The sequence below is a fragment of the Synchiropus splendidus genome, chromosome 12 (assembly GCF_027744825.2).
Source record: "Synchiropus splendidus isolate RoL2022-P1 chromosome 12, RoL_Sspl_1.0, whole genome shotgun sequence".
Taxonomy (NCBI): domain Eukaryota; kingdom Metazoa; phylum Chordata; class Actinopteri; order Syngnathiformes; family Callionymidae; genus Synchiropus; species Synchiropus splendidus.
In genome coordinates this window covers 320,001-333,335 of record NC_071345.1, presented here as the reverse complement: position 1 = coordinate 333,335, position 13,335 = coordinate 320,001, and the positions used below count along the sequence as shown (strand labels likewise).

The window sequence follows — 13,335 nt, the reverse complement described above, 5'->3', positions numbered from 1 at the left end:
TGAAGTAAAATATTGTGTTCCTCTTCTTATTCTTCTTCCCCACCTTCATTATTTTAATGCCCGGTTATGATGAGTTACAGCATGGTATTTCATTTAGCCTCTCGGGAGGACTGGGATATCAGTCAGAGTTTTTGCTCTTTATATTGGTCTGTATTCTTCTGCCATCTTTACACGCATCTCCGTTTATAAATTGTCCAGCAAAACCTGATTTCATTTTCCACCATCACTGTAGAGAAATGACTCAACATCTAAACTGCATTAGAAAGCCCAATGGAGCGTTTACGACAAACAATTCAGACTCAATGAAAGCTTGGAGAGAGCTGCACGGCTGTTACGTTACCATAACCGAAAAGCATGGACGCTGTCAGAGATGCATCTAAATCATTGCTCAAAATGATCGATTGGAAGACAATAGCACATCCTGTCAGCTTTCCTCTCACGTCCGCTTCTTTACGTCTTTATTTAAGCCCCCACAGGCTCGGCTGGTTGTTTGTGGCTGGACCGGCTTAACAGCTCCTACTATTTGTGATGCCAGTGATATGCTGACCCATGCCTCTCTCGGATTCTACTGTCACCCTGGCATGCTGGACATCTGATGACAACAGCAAAACGACGGGGGTCTTTCCCTTCGAGCTCTTGTTATCGAACCTCAGTGGTGAGAGAAACGTGCCCTCACGGGAGGTCCTGGAATAAAGGTGCTAATTGAAACCGTACATTATAAACCATTTAGCATAGTATAGATGACGGGTGTTAACCCCGAGCCCTTGTGGAGTCTTTTTAAGCAACAGCTTATGTGGCGACACATTATTTGAACGTAACAGAAATATTTAAAACAGGAGAGGTAAAATACTTCACAAGATCAGATTGCTTTGGAAAGTTTGTTTTTGGCCTGGTGGTGTTTCAATTCTTCAAGACCGTGATCAGCTATTTAATCCATCCTGCAATCTAAAATCATTGGATCTTTTTTTCTGTAATGCTTAAACAATGTTAGTCATCTTCCTGATGCAAGCATTGCGGGATTTGAGTGGGATAGTGGGATCCAGGGCTCGTACGGTGTGTAAGTGAAATTCGCTGCAGTGTTGTGGTAGAAGTGAGCTGAGCCAGCAGGCAGGGTTCAGCTTTGATCATCTCCTGCATTCACATTCCCCGAGTCAGTTAGAAGATAGTGGAGTTTCTTCAGGACAGTGGTGATGGATTTTACTATCTATTGAAGGCATGCAGTTGACACACCCAACGCCAGCTGATGGCCCACAAGTCACTAGAAATCCTGTCTTACACAAAGCGACTTGTTTGTGCTCGGGATTGCCATGTTAAAAACAGCTTGACTCGCAAACTGAAATATGCGACGTTTGTGTTGCTATCATTTCAATTAAGATATCGGAGCAGAGGTTTGTGGGTGATTTATAGCTTCAAAAGTGGGACTGGAATTGAGCAAATGTTTTGACGTCCGTTAATTATCCTGCTGAGACTAAAGCCAGTGGATCCATCGCCACTAGCACGTCTTACGTGCTTATTTGGAGTTTATGTTGCTCTGGAAGCCTTCTACATACCAGCGAGGACTCTGGTGGGGGGTTAAATTTAGCTTTTTTAAAGCTGATGCTTCCACAGTAAACGCAGCTGCAATCCCCCTGGCACCCTCTCACCAGAGCCAGAGCTTTAGTCGAGGCTGCACAAGATCCGAGACACTTCACACCATGCTTTCAAGGATAAAGTAGAATTTATACATCAGTTCGTCCACATGTTAAATATGGCTCATGGTTTGGCTTGAAATGGTCAGTTTCTTCATGCATAACTTGAACAACAAATCTTAACATGATAAAAAAAATGGAGTGCTGAAATGCAGATTTACCATCAGTTTGTGGAAACATGAAGGTTTCCAGTGCTGTATAATGCTTTTGTAGCAAGCTGTAGCACACCAGGTTTCTAAGTTTCTGATGTTTCAGCCCGGTGGCTGTGTCTTCTGTCATCCTTCTGTCACAGGTTTAATGCATATTTCCTGTGACAAACTTTAATCTAAAGGTTGTGGTGACTGTCCTAACATCATCCAAAAAGGGCATTTTCACCTCAGATTTTCCACAAACTGTCATGATCAGAAGAAGCAAGTTTCACAAGATGGCATTCTCTTTTTCTGTTCAAAGAAGCCATATTCAGACTTGGGATCTGATTTAGACGTATTGGAAGGCAGTTAATTATCTGTTACCTGTCAATTCTTGTTAAAATATACTGTAATAGTGCCTGTTCTGTGTAGTAGATTATTAATATTTTCCCCTTTTCTCCTCTGATATTTTAAATGCCTCATCCATGCTGAGAAACCGATTGGGCAGACTGATTTTGAAACTTTTTAAGTGAGTGAATATATTGGTTGGTTTGTCCATAGAATATTATAGAGTAGTGGAAGTAAGTAAGCACCCATATTTCGTGGCGGGATCTGTACCGTCTTTGTCCTCACGCTCCGTCCCGCACTAGTCGGTGCCTTTGCGAATTCTCTCCTGCTCAATGAGAGAGATGCAGTCTGGTTCTGCGGCCTCAGGTGAACCTTGATTTAAATTGAATGGGATGAATTTCCTATATGTTGAGCGAGCAGGCTTGTGATGGTGAGGCAACAGCGTGTTTCTTTGGCAGCTTTCACGCCGACATTGAAGGACAGCAAGGCCGCTGCCGTCCCCTTCATTGAACCAACCTTGTGCGATCCAGTATCCTGTCACCACCTGTGACCTGGTTATAAGGTAACCTTTAAATCAGCGTTTTGTCATGAATTGGTTGCTGGTTTTATTTATAACTTGTCACAAAGTCAAATTCCAGATCCATGATAAATCCCTCATTCATCCGCAGTGGGTTGAGTGAACGGTACAGAACACAGATGCTCTCTCTGTCATGTACTTTCGAAAAATGAGAATGTATAGTAGCTGTGATGGTCTTCACCCATGGTCACCTTTGTGTATGTAATTTGCCTCCTGAAATGATAACTAGTAGATTTCATAGATTCACTAAAAGCCACAAGGTAAAGCTTCAATGTCTACATTGTTTTTTTGTGGCAAAACTAATTTACTACATGAAAGGCACAGTTCACATGCACTAAATATGAAGAACTAAAACAAACTCCAGTGATTCACACAAGGGCTAAGATGTTATTGCGGTGTTTGTCATTTAATTTTTGGCTGTTGTTGTGGCGAATGAATGGAAGAGTTAAACAATGCACACCTGTCTCTCTGGTCCTAACTTCTAATGGTGTTTTCAAAATATGACTGTCCGCTTGATGTGTAGTTTTGGCACTTTCAAGATCAGAATGTGTCTTAACTACATGGATAAGCTCCACAACCCTTCTTTACTCACCATCCAAGGTTGCCTCCTTCATCTCATCATCATCGTCGCCGAGCGACACGTGTTGTCTTCTTGTCCTCATCCTAGATCCTCATCAGTCATCGTCCTCTACTCCTATCCCTGACATTCCGACACTGTCTCTCTGCTCCACGTGCCCCTTCCATTTGGCGATATCATCATATCCCTGTTAAATAAAGTCCTTATTTTACGAACGTAGCTAACTGCTCAGCATTTGGAGTATGGAACTTTCTGCATTTGGAAAACTCAGCAGATTCTGGAATGACTGTAGCTGCAGAGTGAGCAGAAGCGCCGCCGTGACTTAAGTCTCACATCAAGTAATTGACCTCATTAATCAACGAGAAGTGAACAAAATGTGCTCGCTAACTGAGGATCTCTTGATGTTGGAGAGTCTTTGGAGTGGAATACCACTTCTGTTTAGTCAAAGCCATGGAGCCTTTCTTTTGGACACAAGAAAGGCAGCAGCTGCTTTGCAACTACAGAAGTCTTTTCTTGGTGGTGGGTTGTGATCAGTGATCAGAAGGTCCGTGGGAGAAAAGCTCCTGGCAAAATAGACTGGAAATTTGTAATGACAATTTGATGTGTTTCTTATATCAAGACCCATAGCATTGGAGCGCGTGGGTGTCCTCTGTCATAGCTTTCATTGGCTGTGACTCATCTTTCGCCTCTTTTACGAAAGATGTTGTTGTAAAGTTGAAGTGACAGGATGGTTAGTACATTCCTGGTGGTCTGGAGCTGCCCTGCTGCACTTCCACTATATGCCTTCACACGCCCATTTCAGGAGCTTTAAATATATAATAAAGTTATATTGAACCCTATAAATATCAATGTTGTGATCAAGGAAAAGTTGTCTTTTCTTGACTCAAAAAGTAGGTTTACTTAGATGTCAATATGGAAGCCTATCTATAGCAGCTTTAATGTCCCCTAAATATGACCCAACTTTTCCTGAATTTGAACGTCAGATTTTATCTCAATTAATTTCTACAAAGGTGTTTTTCTTAACAAGGCCTTGCAGGCATCTGTGAGAGAGAGGGAAGCATCATAAACAGAGACCTAAAGACAGGACTCAGAGATGAAGATACTGAGGTTCTCATCAAGAGTAGAAAGGACAAGATTAGGAATGAGTCTATCCAATGGACACCTGGAGATGGTTTGTAACAGAACTACTGAGGACGGGTGGGAAGAAGAACTCTTGAAAGTTGGACACGGAGAAGACAAACGACAAGGTTCACGATGAAGGAGGTCACGTCGAGAATACTGTATGTGAAATGAGTCCAGCGGTCTTGCACTAGGGTTTTTGCTTGTGGTTTCTTTGATGCTTTTCCAGACTTTCTTGCTGCAACTGTTCCAGTTTATGCAAGTCAAAACAGTATTACATGTGATTTAGTGGAACACCAAGACAATTGCTTTCCATCAAACTACAGAGCTTTTCTAACTTGTGACGCCAAAGTGCAGTCTCGAGAAAGTGGATTAATGCAGCTGCTTCTCAACAAATATAGGATAATGACTCCTGTGCCCATGAATCACTTGGTGGTAATACCTGTGGAAACAAGGCTGAGGTCCGTGGACCTCGTCAAACATGTGTAACGGTGTGTCCGTCAGCAGCCACAGGGACACCCAGCCCTGTCTCTGCTCCCCGGATGGCGCTGATCACAATCGCTCTGTCTTCTGCTGAGGTGGACTTTGGCCTTGCATGGTTTGTCGCCTCATATCGGTGTAATATGCCCTCAGTCTAATCCAGGAAAATCCTATTTGTTACCATGATTATAAATCTTAGAGCTGGATGTTATTACTGTTTTCCTTTTTCACTTTGACCAGTGATGCGGCACAGTTGCTTTGCACTGCCTGACAAGGACAGAAGAGTGGTTTTGGTAGACAAAACAAATAATTTTGAGACAGCTGCTGTTAACAAAACTTGCTGATCGATGCTGTTACTGCCTTCACCAGTCAGGGTTGCTTAAATTGTGCTCAAGACTTTGTGCTTGCTCTTAAGCTTGTGTGCGCTAGTACAAAAGTACATATGACATTAAAGAAGCATCGAGCTTCACTATTTTCTTATTTACCAACGGTTGTATTGGTGTTGTGTATGCATGCCAACTACTTACTCGGCCAGCTTTGGTGTGTTTAGCGGCTTTTGTAAAAGCAAAGTGGAGGTATTGACACAACTTCATATATTGCCTGTGTTAAGAGACAATATATTGTGCTCTTTTATACCAACAAAGGGTCAGACCAATGAGCTTCTCGCAGGCTTTTAGCTAGGAGGGCGTCTGGGCGTCTGCAAAACATGAAAAAATGGACGCCAGATTCTCGACCATAGCTTGCCCGTCTGATGCTGCCATATACCTGCGTAATCTGGCTACGGTCGAGTATCTGGCGTTAGTTTTTTTACATGTTTTCTATAGGTTCTCCTAACTAAAAGCCTGGCTTGTCATATCAACTACTACACTACCACGTGAAGAAAAAAGTTCAAATGTAGCATAAAAGAAGTACAATCAATTGGTAAAGTTAAACCAAAGGAAACTCACAATTTGTTTTGGATGAACGTTAAATGGAAATAAGGAATATAAGGAATACGGAAGTTACAATGTTGCACAAAGATTGTTTATTTTTGCCCCAAAACTTCTGGCTACATTTATTTTGTTATTCAGTCTTAGCTGGAGCGTCATCTAAATCCATTTAAGTAGAAAGGGTAGGTTTTCATTTCCCCTTTCTCGGCGGCTGCAGTGAAATGTGCAGACAATGAATTTGTTCATCTGAATAATGGACACATTTGACAGACTCCATACATTAGATCACATTCCCCAGCTAAAATGTTTTTTCCCCTACAAGGTGTTTTGTTTTTGAAAAGAAGAACAGAAGACAAAAAAAAACACCTCAGTCATTTTTTTCACATTGACACATTGTTTTGTATGTAGCCTAGCTTTTTGTGATTCATAAGAGATTCTGATTACTCTTTTAGAGAAGACTGCGCTGGTGTCAAAAGACTGCAGAACGTTGGGATACTGGCACTCCTATGTCTGCACATGTAATGTTGATTGAGATCTAAGAATCATGTGATGGTTCTCGACTGAGGCAGATCAAAGCAGGTATGTATCTGCAGCCGAGTGAAGTCACTCTGTAGCTGACTATTTGGGACTATTGATTGTCCATGCAGCGCGCGTGTGCCAAAAAGTGCTTCTTCTAACGGAAACATCCCATTTCGTCTTGACGAGGTTATGAAAAGAATCTGCAGTCATGTAGCTGCTTGCTTGTTAGTAAAAGAAATAAACAACCCCGATTAGGTTTGGAGCTTGAGAACTGTTTTCAGTCAATATTCTTGTCATTAACAACATTTTTTTGTATGTACAGTAAAAGTTGGACACCATTGTTAGTTTCAGTTTGGATGTGCATTGCACATTGCTTTTGTAGTTCTGTGTGTTTACTTGTCAGGGCTAGAGCACCTGTCAAACTTCACTGTCTTCAGCTGGGATCATGGGACACGGGTGAGCCAGGTAAGCTGTATAAACTCCTCGACAAAAGCGCAGGGTCTTTAATACAAAACAAAACCCACCATGCAAATTGACTGACCGAAATGGGAAAGGTCCAAATATGAAATGGAGGGCTGAGCCCGAGCCGCAGAAAGTCTCAACACCTGCCACTTGAACACTTCAATCTTAGCTTGTAGTGGTATGGCCTCTGTCAGCTCTCACACATCTACACTGGATCTTCTTCTGCGCCAGCTTCTGTTAGCTAATCTTCAATAAAAACATGTAGCTCAGCCTTTACTTAGCACCCTGCTTGGTATTTATGAGAAACACAATCCCAGCCTGGGCACACCGAGATGGTGCGAACAAGTGCTTGAATGTGCCAGAATTTCAGAATTCTTATGAGAGTTTGACTTTCTGGCTTTTGTTCGTCAAGGGGCCTGTTGATCTCCAATGACCAAAGCATGCAAGTTAACTTAGCAGTGCTCAGACATTCACAGAATCACCTTTTCTCAAGTTCACATTGGTGGCAGCAGCGAGTGGGTTGCGGGAGTTTATTTGGCTCACTGGAGCATTGCGTCCTCTCAGGTTTCGGCGGGTGAATGCATCAGGCTGTCCTCACACACCTGTGGCTGTCTTTCAAACCCGTCCGACTGCTGGGTGTATGTAAGAAAGTGAGGAACCTGAAAGCAAAAGTGTGAAAATTCGGAGGTTAAGGTTCACACCTGCGGCTCATCTACTGAAGGAAAATGTGCCACCGTGACAAACGTTCTCTTGGTTTGTGTTAAACCTGTTGCGAGGTTGAGGATGGGCGGGGTCGACGTGTGAGAGGGCAGGGTCAAGTTGCCGCTCTACACTTGGAAGTTGGTTGAAGCTGCCACCCTAGACTGACTTAGCTCCTCCTGCTGTAGTCCTAAACTTAGTCCTGATGCTGCCATTGAGCTGTCTAGCAGATGGTCACACTGCTGCTGCTGCGAGGATCACTTTGCTACGGATTCTCTGGCTCGGGATCAAGTCCACAGTGCAGCGACAGTCACAGAGTGTCCTGTTTATTGCGCTGGATTCACATACTTGGATTGTTACAGATGATATTTTATTTGATATAGACATATGATCTGAAGTGGACATGATATTCTGGTGCTAATGAATGATTCAGGTCTGTTTCAGTAGTCGTCAAAATCCAGGAGGCCACTAGTCTGAGCACTGCTCTTGATTTAATTTGTTAACTGGATGTGCACTGAAAAAGAGGCAGCAGCTTGTGCATCCTTCAGATCCCTTGGAAAAGTCCCCACATTTTCAGTGAAATTCTTATGTGAAAGTATTATTTTTTTGGGGGTAATTTACTACTTCATACTTGCATCTCTGTGCACTAGTAAAGTTAAGCTGACTTTCTTCCTTAATAAAAGGTATCAATATGGTTTGTGTCGACATCAGTTGTTTATTTTGCCTCTTGAATGTCTTACCAGTGATTCTACAGTCATCCCACAGACTTTGGAATTCTGCAGCCTGAAAAAGCTAGAAACCACAGGCTTGACTGAGCAACCAATAAATATTGCATTTAGGTGTGTGGAGGTAACTGCAAGTTCTGGGTCTTACACGAGTGCATCATGAAATATTTAGCCCTTCCTAAATATTGACTGAACATGCTGAACTCTCAAGACTTTTTTTAGCTTTCAAAAAAGGCAAACGGATTCTCTGTGGACCACCATTCAGTGCTTTGAGCCAGCAGAGTTGGTGATTGCTTTTCCTTGAAGGCAGTTGTCTTTTGGTTTCTTTACTAGCCCATAATTCTAGATGTATCTTTCTGAAGTAATAATCAACCTCACGGAGCAGGTATTGGTGATTCGTTTTGAAATCAAGTGATTTTCTCCACAGGCTTTTCTCTGGCCGCTGAAGACTGTTGGCACCATGTTGGTCAGCAAGACTTGTTTTGTGACTCATTTGTTAATTCATTCATGCTTCTGTTCTGGACTGTTAGGCTTGCAAGCTGCTGTTTCAAAATCAAGTGGCTAGCTTGGTTATTCAGGTCGGTATGCTCTGTGGTGAGATCTGGACTGAATTCTTAGTCCTTCTTCTTTAGTTTGTTGTTTCTCTAAGAGACCACCTTAATATAGGATGTTGAGTCTCCCCCCAGAACACCTGGTTTTGGGGAGTGTTTGTGGAAGATTTATTTATTTATTTTTTGTTTTTTAAAGTTCAATATTTGGATACATTATGGAATAAAACCGAATGAGATCAGTGCAGTACAGTACAGAGCTGATGGATCTGATGGGCCCGTCCAGGCTGAATCCCAATCTGTTGGAGAAGGACTGCTGTAAAAGAAGGTGGGAGGAACAACCATGGCAACCATCAGCTGTGATTAGTGTGGGACGTGAGTGCCAGCCGACGTGCACAGAGACCATGGTCTCTGTCATGCACATGCAACGTGCAGCACACAAACAAATCAATGCGGGTGTTTCTGGCCAAGTGGAGGCTCAGCTTCTGCACCCTAACCAGATGCAGATGTTCATTTATTGGATCAATTCATTCAATTGTTGTCTTGTGCTCCACCCCACTCGAGGCCTGACAGCAGATTTGTACCAACTTTGTGTGCTTGAAATTGAAATCATTTTGAATCTGTTACATTGAAAAGTTTCTAAGTACAGGGCGGGACATAATATCACACTGTTGTTTCTGTGTGTTGTCCTTTATACATTCTCCTTCAACACCTAAACCTTTGTGTGCAGTTAGCACACTTGTGTAAGTGAATTGTTAGGGCAATGTTTTTCCATTGTTTTTGTTCTGATAATACAACAGTCATAAATCATGCTTTTGCACTCGTCCTCTCTACTGCTGCTTTGCTGTAGGGGAACTTTTATTGGGTATTCACACTCTCTCCTCTGGCAGGACGATGCAGTGGTTCTGCAAAGTGTAGCCACGATCCAGAAGGAGCACTGCAAGTTCTGCCTGGCCGCTGAGGGACTTGGAAACCGCCTTTGCTACCTGGAATCCACATCTGAGGCCAAGGTAAGGACGCCATTTGCTATTCTTCTACTGTGGTTTGGGAATCCACAAGCTGCTGGTGTGTGAAACCTTTAAGGCAGCACTGATGATCACTGGCACATTTGCTGATGAGGGTCCTTAGACTTTTTTTCTTGTGGGGTGCAAATTGTATAGTGTTTGACGGAGGTTGTACTTCAATGGCGCTCTCATTATTTGACTATGTCTCACATTAATCTCGTCGTGAGAAAGATGTACACTATCTGAAATTACGAACGACATTGATTTGGAAGCTTCACGGTGGCTCACGATAATATGAGTCACGGGAGAGATGTATGATAATTTGCAGCGCTGCAGTATGAAACATTCCTCTGCTGGTATGTCCGCAAGGGAAAGTGATTCCTTTGATAGATAGGCAAATGTTTGCACAAATGTGTTGGCAAAAACATGAAACTCTCACAAGGTATAATGAGCCAAGAGGATTTGGGTGTGGACACTCAAAATCTTCAACATTTACTGGACTTATTAGGCTGTCAGACACAGACTGTATATGTAAAGAGACAGGACTGGGTTGTCAATCAAGCTTTCATTTATCATCAGTACCCAAATGAGTTCAAGGCTGTGCCAGCCGAGGTGTTCTTTATTCCAGCTGACAAGTGAGAATGAAAGAATGCCCCTGGTGTCCCCACGTGCTGCTCATTATAGGAGGAAACTGAGAAGAAAGCCTTTACTGTTTTACAGTAAAATAGTCCCCTGCTCCGATCTACTCAGTGTGTGGTTACTGAACCCAAATCCCATGATCCCGACTGTGAACCGTGTTTGGATATCTATCAAGCAAGTTTTTGGGGAGCGGAGATGCTGTCATACTCACCTCCCTCCTCTCACTTGATGTCTGAGTGAGAGTATCTAACCGCTAATCTCCAGGTCTTGATGTCTATTTTATGTCTGTCACTGCTGAAAGTGGAAATCAAGACTCATTGGGTTGCAGTAGCTTGGAGGAAGTGGGACATCAGTTGGCCCAAACTTCTTGTCCTTCCAGCTGTATCTCTTGCTTCAATTTTTTCTTGAATTGAATGGCAGTTCAGTAGCATCTGTGAAGACTGCAGTGGTGAGTGGTGAGTCACTGACGACTAAGTATGTCTAAAGAGCTTCATGCACCTCATCTTGCAAGGTGGCTTTGAAGCTGAAGTTAGTTACAGCTTTTAAAACATTTGATTTTATCCACAGCCATGTTACATATTTTTTTGGCATGCTCAGCAATATTGCATTCATTCATTGCTCAGTTAATCATGAAAGGTGACTGGAATCACTGATGCAGTCTGTTCCCTAAAATCCAGACAGGTTTGTCTGAGCGGCCCCGAAAGAAATATTATTGAAAATGGGGTGTTGAATTATTTATAAGACATTGAATGTCTGTTGCTTGTTGTAAATTCTAATGCTAATGGTGGACACTTGAGTTTACCCATGATCCATGTTGCCCGCATGTGATTCAGTTTGAACACTTGCCTGTTTGCCACCTTTCATCCAGAGTACATTGGGTGATGTGGGCCAATATCAAATCTATTTCACTCTACACAACTGTGAGACTCTGACTCAAAGGGCTGCCATCAGTTTAGCACACAACTCATGAATAAAGTAATAAGTATCGTGGATGATAAATGATGCTTCTCTTATCACTTGCCTCATTCTTCGCAATAGCTACCAATGTTGTAACAAGAAAGGAAAGCCAAATATCAAACATGGTAAGATGATTTCTTTTGAAACGACCCGTGGCTTACTTCCTTGATCTCTGCAGGCTACCTGATTCTCGTGGCCACCATATTGATGATCGCTGGTCGACCACAACTGCCATTCTTGGGGCACATACCCCTCTTCCATTTAGAGCAAAGTCTGTTTGAGGTTTAGCAGTTAAACTACATGTCCCCACAAGCAGTTGCACAAGGAGAAACGGGCAACCGGCGTTGGTGGTCTGCTTGTATGTTGTATGTTGTAATGCCCAGTTACAGAGCAACATCGCCCCCATTATCACTCCAGCCAAACTTCTACTCACATGCTTAACTTTACTGCAGGGGTCAGGGGTCAGCAGGTTGTGTTACTGAATCTTGGCAGGTGCCCAACTCTGTAAATCACCCCTGAGCTTGTTGGTGCAGGGAAGCAATAAATAATGGCAAACATATTTGTGTGTGTTACTGTAACCACACGCTGTAGCTAACATCGGCCTGCCTTGTTTGTTTGTGTACATTGTGTATCGTATATCAGGGACTCGGGTTCGAGATCACAGATTATTTTGGCACGGGGATATATCACATTTTGTTGTAAATGTCCCACAACATTTTAATAATAATTCCAAGGTAAGTGGCCCTTTGACTTTAGAATCCATGAGTTTTGAGAACACATGAAGTTGACTCGAAATGTTTGTATACGTTTAGCTCCAATTTAACTGGTTCGCCTCATTAAATCGAGTAAAAAAATTGTTTTTTTTCCTCTTTTCATCTTTTTGGCCAAAATGAATCTTCCCATCATATTAATGTCTCTATTAAACACTCTTCAAACAAATATGCTATACTTGTGCAAATGTATTTATGTTGCTTCGAAAATTGGATGCAGACACCTCTGCCAGCATCTCTGATGACATTTAAGGTGTTGTGGCCGGTTCCTGAATAAGTCCTCTGCCTACCTCCAAATATTAGATAACACCACACTCTCACTTTCCTGTTGAAAATCGTTCACTCTTTCATGTGCTTCCCTCCTGGCTGCAGTATGTTCCTCCAGACCTGTGCATCTGCAACTTTGTGCTGGAGCAGTCACTGTCAGTGCGAGCCCTGCAGGAGATGCTGGCTAACACCGGGCAAAACAGCGAAGGGGTGAGTCTTTCATCCCCACCTCGTCCTTGCTTGACTCTCACCAACACTTTTTCCCAGTGCACATGTGTTTTGAGACACATTACGCTTCAAATTCAGTGTAATTTTCCTCTATTTAAATCAGTTCAGATGGACTGTGAAACATCTGCCTGCCAGAAGTCAATGACTATGTGAACGTTTCATTACTTAACGGATAATTAGCTTTGTCAATAGATCACATTTGCGTCCTACGATTTAGAACAAGTACTCAAGCTATAAACAAGAAGAAAAACCATCCAAACACCTTTGTAATGTCAAAGCTTATATGAGCCTTTGTGGCCAATGCACTTTGGCTATGATACTGCTACATAGAAGCTATTGCTTTCTGGTCTTTTTGTCATTTCAGTTATTTATATGGTTATCATTGAAAAAATATATTAATCAACCTTTATTATGTGAGGGTAGTAATGCATGACACAAAACTCAATACGTGCCATTTTAGTATTGTTGGTTCAGCCAACTTAGTTTCACAATATGTTGAATTGCATCTGTTAAGGCATTTTCAACCGGTACTAGTAGTGTGTAAAACAGGAATCATGGAGTCAGGATTGTTCTGTGGAATTTCTAGATGCACAAACCAAACCTCGTTTTAGTATGTATATTTTTTTTATTTATAAGTAGATCTAAAATCAACGTTTATGGAACAAACAAAC

The 13,335-nt window shown here is 42.3% G+C and overlaps 1 protein-coding gene across 1 annotated transcript in view; it reads left to right on the top strand.

The window, feature by feature from the left end:
• Positions 1 to 13,335, top strand: part of ryr3 (ryanodine receptor 3) — a 70,934-nt gene that overhangs the window by 1,080 nt on the left and 56,519 nt on the right. The window contains exons 2-3 of the mRNA XM_053880234.1: positions 9,690 to 9,809; positions 12,542 to 12,646. Coding sequence (XP_053736209.1) covers positions 9,690 to 9,809; positions 12,542 to 12,646 — 225 coding nt within the window. The remainder of the gene's footprint in view (positions 1 to 9,689; positions 9,810 to 12,541; positions 12,647 to 13,335) is intronic.